Below are 12,179 nucleotides of genomic sequence, written 5' to 3' on the forward strand. Positions count from 1 at the left end.
TTTCTTCCCCTTTTTTTTAAAACATAGAAAAACACACCACACAAAAAGACTGCAAACGGTAAAGGTTGCCTTATATGCACAAAGCGCATAAACTCAAAATGCACATTTCACTTTAAAATGAAGATGTGCAAATGTTAACAAATCAACTTGTTAGAGATATACATCTCCTGTTGATACTATTCATCTGGAAGTAGCGTTTTCAGTGGGTGAAACGTTTCGTCACTCATCCAAGTGACTTCTTCAGTCTCAGCTGACTGCAGGTTTCCCCAACCTTATAAACAGTACATTTACATAATGACTGAAACTAGCACCACTGAATGAACAATGGGCTGGGAGGTCAGTTCTTTCATCGTAATTATGCAAATTCTCATGACCATTGATCAACAACCACTGATCAAAGTCCACTGATCAATGGCCATGAGTACCATTCACAGAGAGTTGGGGAATGGCTGCAATCACAGCATTGTAAGATAGTGAAAGATGTACCCTTAGGCCCCCTCCTCGATTCAGAGATAGTCTTTCCCTTTTCACGTAAATGGCCTCCTTGACTCCCCAGTCAAAACAGCGTTCCTCCCTGTCCAGGATGTGTACATCCTCATCCTTGAAAGAGTGTCCACTGGCCTGTAGGTGTAACTAGACTGCAGAGTCCTGGCCTGGTGAGGTAGCTCTTCTGTGTTGTGCCATCCGCTTCGCCAAAGGTTGTTTGATTTCCCCGTTGTATAAATCCTGGCAATCCTCCTGGTTTTAAAGGTAGAAAGGTAGAAGCCGGGACTTCCACGTGCTACAACCCTGGTCTACATATCACCGTTGATGAACAGCTTTTCCCACCAAAGACTCGGTGCTGTTTCCTGCAGTATATTGCAAGTAAACCTGACAAGTTTGGGATCAAGTTTTGGGTGGTTTGCGACCTAAAATCCAAGTACATTTGCAATGTCTTCCCATATCTTGGCAAGGACCCCAATCGTCCCAGTGGGGAGAGACTGTCTGAAAATGTAGTGATGAGGATGATGGAACCATTCCTAGACAAGGGCAGAAATGTTACCACGGACAATTTCTTCACATCGCTTTCACTGCGCAAAAACTTCTTAGACGGAAAACCACCATCCTCGGGACAGTCAACAAGTGTCGCCGGGAAATGCGATGTGTTCACTGTGGCTCTGGAAACTAACCACTCCAAGTTGGTGACTTTTGGAGATTTATTTTCCTGGATGATTGAGAATGCATCAAGACGAACACAAAAGGAAGTTCACAGCTTTTAGCAGCTCCCCACCCCCACACACAAACAAAGAGGCAGTTGACTGTTAGAAATCAGCAATCATTCACACACACCCACTCCCCCACTTCTCAGGTAACGACCTAATTTACATATGAATGACTAGCCAATTTAGCTTCCACTTGGCTGAAGCTAAAGCCTAGCTAAACGCCTACCAGCCATTTGGCTGGAAGGCGGGTTTTAAAGGTAGAAAGCCAAATGGCTGCTCTCTGGGACTCTAAGCGTAACATAGTGTACTCTAAGCGTACACTATGTTACTCTGTTTGTGTCGGGGGACCCGATCCTTGGGGTGGACCAATTTTTTGGTGCAGCGTGTTTTGGGGTTTAAAAGTCACAGAGACACGGTGTTTAGAAAAAATGCATCTCAGCTGTTCCGATACGCCTGACACATATGGGATCACGAGGTTTTTGCTTAGTGTGGCATGGAAACTGCACTGTGGCAGAGAGGAAAGCCCTACAGAGGGTGGTGAGGGCTGCACAGAGAGGCAGCTTCCCAACCGTCACAGACATATACACCTCCAGATGTAGGAAGAGGGCCACTTGTATCATCAAGGACCCCACTCACCCAGCACAAACACTCTTTGTCCCACTCCCCTCAAGCAGGAGGCTGAGGAGCATTAAATGGAAAATCACCAGACTGAGAAACAGCTTCATTCCAGAAGCTGTGAGACTTCTTAATACATAATGGACAAGAAACTGCTACTGGTGCACCTTAAAAATTTCACTACTGATACTTTGCTGCTAGAATATTCATACCTACACTTCTACATCTATACTCCATACTAGAGATGGCACGATACCACTTTTTTATGTCCGATACCGATACCGATATCATAAATTTGGATATCTGCCGATACCGATATGAATCCGATATAGTGTTTTTTAATCAACAAAACTGTTTTTTTAAATATCTTGCTGCATTTTGTATAAGTTCATACTCAAGTTTAAAACAACAACTACACTAAAGCTATTCTGTTATACCTGTATGCAAAAAAAAATATTTCATAGTTCAGCAATACTGATCAATCTAATAAACTTAAACCTACACCATCCTCCCTATTCTGGTATTTTAAACAGTACTTAGCGTAAATATTAAGCAACCTAACTAATAGGGTTCCAACTCCCAGCAACAACAAAAATAAATAAATAAAAAATAGGGAACCACCCCTCACGCTCCACCTCATGATGCTTAATCGACGTAATCAACCTTAATTTGATGCAGTGTGAAAAAAATGCACAGAAATCAATTATTTTTCAAGAAATATTAAATAGATTCAACATCTTTCTTCAACAAAATTGCAGACTGCACAGATGGTACCTTCCCAAAGGAAAAAGTACTATAGCTTACTAGGGTATATATATTAGACTTAATAGTTACTATATACAGTAATTGACTTCTATTCATTTTACATCAAATTAAAACTTTGGGTGTAAGATTTGGATAATTATTTATTAAAAGCTAGACATTTTAAATGAGAATAAGAAAGAAAAGTATGTCTTTGTGCCCCCTTTTCCCTGTTAATGCCCTATCGGCCCCCCTGGCTAAACTTTGCTAGATCCGCCCCTGCACAGTTACTAGCCGTCAGCTACGTAGAAAAAGATCCTGGTGTAGAAAGTAATATTAAATAAATTCTAACAAAAGCTTATCAAGCTTAAACGTGCTGCTGTTGTTCAGCCGCTGGTTTCCTCTTTCTGGTGCAAAGTGGGCCAAAAACAAACAAGAGAGACGGACTCGCGACAGAAAAGCCGATCAGCTGATCATTAAGCAGTTTCATGATTGAAGTAGCAACAAGAAGAGGCAGTCGCTTGTTAAGCTTAACGCAGGAATGCTTTACAAACATTCAGAGATGGACTTACACACTTGCTTTACTTCTCTCGGGATAACTTTGTCGGAGATGAAATGCCGGGTTGGTAGCTAAGCTCCAAATGCTATCCAGACCACCGACAGGTCCCGCATGCCACAGCCGCTCTATCACGTGATGCATACTGCTCCAACGTGCTAACGTTCTGAGGTGAGTTACGGCGTGTTGCAAGTTTTGTGAGGTGCTTTCGTGATATTTAATGGATCGGATTACATTTTTTATTTTTCTCCGATATCCGATCCAGTAATTTAGGTCAGTATCGGACCGATACCGATACGTAATATCGGATCGGTCCATCTCTACTCCATACTGTTACTCAGGTTGTTGCACTTCACTTATTTGTATTATTCTATTACTTGTTTGTATTATTTATTACTTATTGTATTATTTTATTACTATTTAGTATTATTGTATTACTTGTCTTTCTGTTGTTTTTATGGAAACTGGGACCGTGGGTACGTAATTTTCTTCTACCTCATGTAAACATGCGATGAGAATGACAATAAAGCTTCCTTGAATCCTTGAAAGTGACAACCGCCCCTCCCAAAAGGCAACATTTTTGCGCAAGTACAACCCTGACTTCCTGAAGTATCGGTTTGTGAACGGAAGAAACAAGGCGGACCCGAGAGCCCAATGCGTGGAGTGTGGACTAATGCTATCCAATGAACCACTGAAGCCTTCTAAATTAAAACAGCATCTCAAAACCAAACATCCCACACATGCAAGAAAGTGGGTGGAATATTTCAAAAGAAAAGAAAACGGACTGCAGATGCCAGTCTGTTGTCACTGACTGGTAACTCTAAATGTGCTTTAAAAGCTAGGTATCTCGTATCCGGACTTGTGGCACAGAGTAAAAAGTCTTTTACTATAGTGGAGGAGTTGATTTTGCCTCCCACTGTACATGAGAGGCTGCTGCAAAGAAGCTACTGACCATCCCACTCTCAAACAACACTGTGAGCCACCACATCATGGACATGGACATTGCCCGATCTCTTCACATATCTTCCTCCAAGCTCGGTCCTTTTTATTCCTGTCTCGGTACATAGCAGCTGGTGTCATACAGCTCCGGGTGGTTTGCTACGGCGTTGATGAGCCTTTCCTCCATATTGAATGAAGAATGAAGGGCTTTGGCTGGACCTGCCCCTTTTGACCTAGGTCAGAGCCACGTCACCAGGCTCCTGATTGGTTGTCGCAGCGCGAATTGACGCTGGAGTTCAGATTTTTCCAACTCAAGCGGTAGACGCAATACGCGCAAATGCACAAAATGCAACACAAAAACTGACGTGCATATTTTCATTCGTGCACCAGACACGCTACTTTGACACGCTACTTTGACGCGCTACTTTGACGCGCTACTTTGATGCGCTACTTTGACGCGCGTTTGACGCGTTTTCGCGACGCAAATCTGCTTCTGAATTTTTGTGGGACCCACAATCGCGCGTCATCGCGCTTCTCCATTGACTTTACATGTAAACCTGACGCTCTGGTCGCGTCTATCGCGTTCGGTATGAACACACCGTAAGACATACAGCATCAGCCTCTGGAAAGAATAAAAAATAGTCCATTTTTCTCTTTGCAACTAGACAAGTCCACTGATGTCACGAATGGTGCATGCTGCTGGTTTTTGTTTGTTATCACTGGGACAGCAGTTTGCATGTAGACATGCTGTTTTCTGGAGAGCTACCAACACGAGCCACGGCTCAGGAATGTTTCCACTGCATTGACAACTACTTCACTGAGAACAACCTGGACTGGCAGAACTGTGTTGGGTTGTGCAATGATAGTACAGCTTCAATGACTGACAGGCATCACGGCATCATTAGGAAGGAGGTCTTCTCTTTTCTCAAGGAGAAAAAAATCTCCTCTTGCACATTATTATGCCGACTCAATCAATCAATCAATCAGTCAATCAATCAATCAATCAAGGCTTTATTCGTCACATGCAGGTTGCCCTGCAGTGAAATGGGACCCCCCCCCCAACCTTACACACACAACACAGACTTTACATGGGGATACAAGTCGGAGATTGGTAGCGTTACAGAAAAAACACTGAAATATACACTACAATGGGAAAGTACAAGAGGAAAAAAAGAGACCTCTACTCATGCTGGGCTCCTATGGGAGGACAGCATGAGAACAGGAAACAAAAAAAACTCCTCTGCACAAAAGCACATAAATGTCCACAACACAATATTATGGAACACGTGACAAGCCACAGGAATGGGTAGGGGGTGAGGAGTAATCCGCAGCAAACACAGCAGCCGCCCTGCACAGCGCTACCATTCCAGCGCAGGCTCAGACCCGCCGTGTTCTCCTGTAGGGCACAAGATTCAAAGGCGTTTGGAAAAGAAGGGGGGATGAGTGTGTGCATATCAGTGTATGTGTGTGTTTGCGTGTGTCCAGAGTTCAGCTGAGACAGTGTCCTTCGCCCTGCCAGGCTAAGTAAACAGTCTTCCAGCCAATTTAGGTGGCCTTGCATGGAATGGGAGGAACAGACAAAACACAGTCGTTATCAGGGAGCTTTTGTTCAGCTCCAGCCTTGAGCCCACAGCTGGCGCCGAAGGGATAGCCGCATGAGTGATGGAGTTTTATTCTTTTATGCAACAGCTCATGAGAATTTCAAGCCGTTCTCTAACACTCTGACACCGACAATGGTCTCTCAATCTCCCGTTGGAGAGCCGCGAGCTTCTCTATGATGTTATTAAACTTTCGGTCCGTGGTCTTGTCGTTCTTGTGCTCAGAGAGCAGATTCTGAGACCTCATGACCGCCGGGAGCTGTTCCAAGATGTGATCCAACTTTCGCTCAGAGGTGTTAACATGAGTGAACTTCTCCTTGATGAAATTCTGATATTCTGAGTATTCACAGCAGCCGCAAGCTTCTCCAAGATCTTAACCATGCTGCCCTCAGTGAGCCCATTCTGAGAAGTCGCGCCTCGTCCCATCGTTTCAATCCCAGCGGGCAGCCTTTGGGGGGGTTTGAACAGCCGGTTCCGCTTTCTTAATTCTCCGATAAGCCAGGGCCAAGCCAGCACCGATCACCAAGAACCCTGCTATCATGGTTCCAAATAGGTAGATATCTTCAGTGTCCTCGATGGACAGTCCCGCCAGGCACACGACCCTCCAGTTATGCCACCCGTCCATCGTGTATCCGGCAAGTAAAGTACCTCCAGGGCACTCTGGCTCTCCCGAGCCGGGGCTTCTCGTTGAGAAGAGCATGTCAATTGCATTCAGAGACCAGTTGATCAAATCCATAATTCTCTTTTAGGTTTTAGAAACAGACTGTGAGAGAGTGTTCCAGGGAAAAGTAAAAACACAAGACAAGACAAGGACATAAGAAGCTAAGCAGGGAAGATAAGGAGCAAGAGAGGAGAAAAAGTGTGACCGCCTTCGCCGAGAGCCAACAGAAGCTGTTGAAAGTTCACAGCTAAGCTTTCCTACCTCTGTGACATTTTTTCACTGCTGAACAAGTTCAAGGGAGAAACAGCAACATTTTTTTTGTTGCAGACAAAGTTTAAGCTTTCAAGAGGGAACTTGCTTTGTGGACTAAGAGGGCCCAGGAAAAGAGGATGGACACGTTTCCTCTTTTGTCTCACATCTTTGAAAACTCCCCTCAGGGGAAGATCAGTGACTCTGTCTGTCAGCACCTTTCACAACTGACAGAGAAATTTGATGAATATTTCCCTTAGGATCCCAGAGAAGGACACGTGGATTTCTGTAGATCCCACTGAAAATGATGTTGCTTTGCTCTCACATCTGGAATTCTGGAAGTTTCCACCGACAGCACTTTAAAGTTGCAGTGGGACAAACTGGACATGGGTACTCCTTTGAGACAGCAATCCAGAAGGAGCCCATGTCTGGCACTGAGAGCTGTGAAACTCCTCCTTACATTCTCAACTACATATCTGTGTGAATCAGGATATTCCACTGTGGCCACAACCAAGATTAAAGTCTGAAATAGACTCAGAGCAACACTGGAAGCTACTCTGAGAGTTTCCCCATTCCACCCAGATTGGATATGATTGTGTGTCAGAGGCAGACTCAAGTGTCTCATTAAGAGGTGAATATAAAAGGGGAGTTGCAGCTTGTCAAAAAAAAAAATGAACTGTTGTGACTATTGTTGTTCATTTGTCTCAAACGTAAAGAGGGTTTTACTGCTGAAGCAACTTTCAAATTCACTTACAGATTAAAAGGCTATATTTTCATTTGCACTTTATCCATCCATCCATCCATCTTCATCCGCTTTATCCGAGGCCGGGTCGCGGGGGCAGCAGCCTAAGCAAAGAAGCCCAGACTTCCCTCTCCCCAGCCACCTCCTCCAGCTTATCCGGGGGAACACCAAGGCGTTCCCAGGCCAGCCGAGAGATATAATCTCTCCAGCGTGTCCTGGGTCTGCCCCGGGGCCTCCTCCCGGTGGGACATGCCTGGAACACCTCACCCAGGAGGCGCCCAGAGGGCATCCTTGTCAGATGCCCGAACCACCTCAGCTGGCTCCTTTCGATGTGGAGCAGCAGCTGCTCTACTCTGAGCCCCTCCCGGATGGCCGAACTTCTCACCCTATCTCTAAGGGAGAGGCCAGTCACCCTTCGGAGGAAGCTCATTTCGGCCGCTTGTATCCGCGATCTCGTTCTTTCGGTCACTACCCACAGCTCGTGGCCATAGGTGAGGGTAGGGACGTAGATCGACCGGTAAATTGAGAGCTTCGCTTTTACACTCAGCTCCCTCTTCACCACGACGGACCGGTGCAGCGTCCGCATTACTGCACCTGCAGCCCCAATCCGTCTGTCGATCTCCGGCTCCCTTCTCCCATCACTCGCGAACAAGACCCCGAGATACTTGAACTCCTCCACTTGGGGCAGGAACTCATCCCCGACCCGGAGTGGGCACTCCACCCTTTTCCGGCTGAGAACCATGGCCTCAGATTTGGAGGTGCTGATCCTCATTCCCGCTGCTTCACACTCAGCTGCGAACCGTTCCAGTGCGAGCTGGAGGCCCTCACCCGATGAAGCCAACAGAACCACATCATCCGCAAAAATCAGAGATGAGATTCTGAGGCCACCAAAGCGAAAGCTCTCCGCCACTTGGCTGCGCCTAGAAATCCTGTCCATAAAAATTATGAACAGAACCGGAGACAAAGGGCAGCCCTGGCGGAGCCCATCACCCACCGGGAACGAGTCCGACTTATTGCCGGCAATGCGAACCAAGCTCTTGCAACGGTTGTATAGGGATCGAATGGCCCGTAGCAATGGGCCAGACACCCCATACTCCCGCAACACCTCCCACAGGACACCCCGAGGGACACGGTCGAATGCCTTCTCCAAGTCCACAAAACACATGTAGACTGGTTGGGCAAACTCCCATGCACCCTCAAGTATCCTCGAGAGGATAAAGAGCTGGTCCAGTGTTCCGCGACCAGGACGAAAACCGCATTGTTCCTCCTGTATCCGAGGTTCGACTAGCGGACGAACTCTCCTTTCCAGCACCCTGGCATAGACTTTCCCCGGGAGGCTGAGGAGTGTGATCCCCCTGTAGTTGGAACACACCCTCCGGTCCCCCTTCTTAAAGATGGGGACCACCACCCCGGTCTGCCAGTCCACAGGTACTGCCCCTGATCTCCACGCAACATTGCAGAGGCGTGTCAACCAGGACAGCCCTACAACGTCCAGAGCCTTCAGGAACTCGGGGCAGACCTCATCAACACCAGGGGCTCTGCCACCAAGGAGTTGTTTAACTGCCTCAGTGACCTCGCCCCCGGAAATTGGCGGGTCATTCCCCTCATCCCCAGACTCTGCTTCCTCCTCGGAAGAAGTGTCAGTGGGATTAAGGAGGTCCTCGAAGTATTCCTTCCACCGTCTAACAATTTTCTCAGTCGACGTCAGCAGCGCTCCGCCAGCACTATACACAGTGCAGGTAGAGCACCGCTTTCGCCTCCTGAGACGCCTGACGGTTTGCCAGAATCTCTTCGAGGCAGTCCGAAAGTCTTTTTCCATGGCCTCTCCGAACTCCTCCCACACCCGAGTTTTTGCTTCAGCCACTGCCCGAGCCACATTCCGCTTGGCCTGTCGATACCTGTCGGCTGCCTCCGGAGTCCCACAGGCTAACCAAGCCCGATAGGACTCCTTCTTCAGCCTGGTGGCTCCCTTCACCTCTGGTGTCCACCATTTGGTTCGGGGATTACCACCACGGCAGGCACCAACCACCTTGCGGCCGCAGCTCAATGCAGCAGCTTCGGCAATGGAGACGCTGAACATGGTCCATTTGGACTCAATGTCCCCAGTCTCCCTCGGAATGCTGTTGAAGCTCTGCCGGAGGTGTGCGTTGAAGATCTCGCGGACTGGGGCCTCTGCTAGACGTTCCCAGCACACGCTCACTACGCGTTTAGGTGCACCAGGTCTGTCCAGCGTCCTCCCCCGCCACCTGATCCAACTCACCACCAGGTGGTGATCAGTTGACAGCTCAGCCCCTCTCTTTACCCGAGTGTCCAGAACATATGGTCGCAGGTCTGGTGATACGATTACAAAATCAATCATCGACCTACGGCCTAGAGCGTCCTGGTGCCACGTGCACTTATGGACACTCTTACATTCGAACAGGGTGTTCGTTATGGCCAAACTGTGATTAGCACAGAAGTCCAATAACAAAACACCGCTCGGGTTCAGATCAGGGAGGCCGTTCCTCCCAATCACGCCCCTCCAGGTCTCGCGGTCGTTACCCATGTGAGCATTGAAGTCTCCCAGCAGGACAACAGAGTCTCCAGGTGGAGCACCTTCCAGCACCCCCCCCCCAGGGACTCTAAGAAGGCTGGGTACTCCGAACTGCCACTCGGCGCATAAGCGCAGATGACAGTCAGGACCCGTTCCCCGACCCTAAGGCGCAGGGAACAAACCCTCTCGTCCACCGGGAAAAACCCCAACGTACCGGCAGCAAGCCGAGGGGATATTAGAATACCCACCCCAGCCCGCCGCCTCTCACCAGGGGCAACTCCAGACTGAGACAGAGTCCAGCCCCTCTCCAGGAGACTGGTTCCAGAGCCCAAGCCATGCGTAGAGGTGAGCCCGACTATATCTAGCCGGTACCTCTCAACCTCACGCACTAACTCAGGCTCCTTCCCCACCAGAGAGGTGACATTCCATGTCCCTATTGCCAGTCTTGGCAGCCGGGGGTCAGTCCGCCAGGACCTCCGCTCCTGGCCGCCACCCGGCACACAATGCACCCGACCCCTATGGCGCCTCCTGCGGGTGGTGGGCCTGCGGGAGGATGGGCCCATGTCTCCTCTTCGGGCTGTGCCCGGCCGGGCCCCATGGACTAAGGCCCGGCCACCAGACGCTCGCCCTCGGGCACCCTCCCCGGGCCTGGCTCCAGGGCGGGGCTCCGGTAACCCTATCCCGGGCAGGGTAAACTGTTCCCTCGATATTCTTTTCATAAGGGTCTTCTGAATCGCTCTTTGTCTGGTCCCTCACCCAGGACCAATTTGCCATGGGAGACCCTACCAGGGGACAAAAGCCCCCAGACAACATAGCCCCTGGGATCCCTGGGACACACAAACCCCTCCACCACGATAAGGTAGCGATTCAAGGAGGAGAGCACTTTATTTAAATTTTATTCATTTATATCTTTCTTTCTTTCTTTCTTTCTTTCTTTCTTTCTTTATCCATTTAATTAGAAGATTATTTTGAATGTATTTATTTTATTACCACATTATTTATCCGATTTCTATTTTTCCTGTTTTTTCTTGTCTCGTTTGTTGTAGTAAAATTAAATTACTAATTATTTTGTGCTATTAAGCCTGACTTGAGCCTTTCAATTTTTACTTGCACTTTGATTTGTTCCATGAATTGTTAACCTGTTTGGCATTTTGTTTTATGTGCAGGTTCACATACACATAATAAATACATGTTTTTGTGATTATTACATTGTATCATGTCATCATCATGTTTATTTGACATGGTCTTAGTTGTTAAAATTAAGTAGATTTGATTTAGTTATTAAAGTTAAATCAAACCAAAAGCAACAACAATTTATTCAATACATTGTTAATATCTGAATGGAGCCCGGGCCACTTGTTTTTCTATTTCTTTTCTCTTGAAAGATGTTTAAATATGGGGATTTTGACGTTTTAATTACAATTTTGTCCTTCAAGAATTATTATCATAATCTTATTAAAAGATAGTAACGTAAAACCAACTTTTTTAAAAAACATAAAAGAATATTGTTTCTGTGTTTCAAATAGAAATTGGAAATGAGGCATCATCCAGATGTTTTGACGCTGCTGTTGAAAAGATTTAGGTTTGACCATCGATACCAAGAACATGTGAAAATAAAACGAGCAGTCACAGCTCCTGACACCCTACAAATACCAGAGGTATACTGAAGATTTCATTATGTTGTCATTACTTTTTATTTTCTAATTCCTGATACTAATTTCTTTCTTTTTTTACCCATTATCAGAACCAGACCTATGAGCTTTATGCATTTGTCGAGCACTTTGGTGACTTGAGATCCGGACATTACACCGTAACAATCAAATCGCAGGATGATGACAGATGGTACAACTTCAATGATACCTGTGTCACATTGGTAAGCCTGATTGATTTTTTTCCACTGGTATTGTTCCCAAGACATGAATACTTTAACACATATTAATGCAGTTTTGTGCTTAATAGAAAAAAGTATTTAGCCTATAGATGATCACCTTTGTATTCTTTATATTAACAGCTTCCAGAAAGACCATTCCAGCTGGACAGAAATAACACGTAAGCTTTTATCTGAATTTTCTTCCAAAACAAACATTTACTGAATATTAAACTGACCCTACTTTACTTTTACCATGCTCCTACTAGATCCAGCAGTGCTTATCTTCTGTTCTACAGGAGAAAGAAAAGTAAGATGGGAAACATTTATGATTAACTTATTGATGTTTCTGTGAATGATTGTATCACACTGGCAGTTTGAAATGATTTTGACTGTTTTGATTTCATTTCCAGTGCATGCTACAGACACACAACACATCAGTGAGGCACCCACTGGTGGAGCTTCAGCCAGTGAGC

The 12,179-nt window shown here is 46.6% G+C and overlaps 1 protein-coding gene across 1 annotated transcript in view; it reads left to right on the top strand.

The window, feature by feature from the left end:
* LOC146636458 (uncharacterized) overlaps positions 1 to 11,889 on the top strand; it is a 28,267-nt gene extending 16,378 nt beyond the window's left edge. Inside the window, exons 4-6 of the mRNA XM_085350336.1 lie at positions 11,363 to 11,494; positions 11,581 to 11,709; positions 11,848 to 11,889. Of these exons, the coding sequence (XP_085206462.1) occupies positions 11,372 to 11,494; positions 11,581 to 11,709; positions 11,848 to 11,889 (294 nt within the window). The 5' untranslated portion in view covers positions 11,363 to 11,371. The remainder of the gene's footprint in view (positions 1 to 11,362; positions 11,495 to 11,580; positions 11,710 to 11,847) is intronic.
* The last annotated feature ends 290 nt before the right edge of the window (positions 11,890 to 12,179 follow it).

Source organism: Diplotaxodon limnothrissa, linkage group LG3 (genome assembly GCF_057381915.1).
Source record: "Diplotaxodon limnothrissa isolate DT_005_m linkage group LG3, D_limnothrissa_male_GT1.1, whole genome shotgun sequence".
NCBI classification, from domain to species: Eukaryota; Metazoa; Chordata; class Actinopteri; order Cichliformes; family Cichlidae; genus Diplotaxodon; species Diplotaxodon limnothrissa.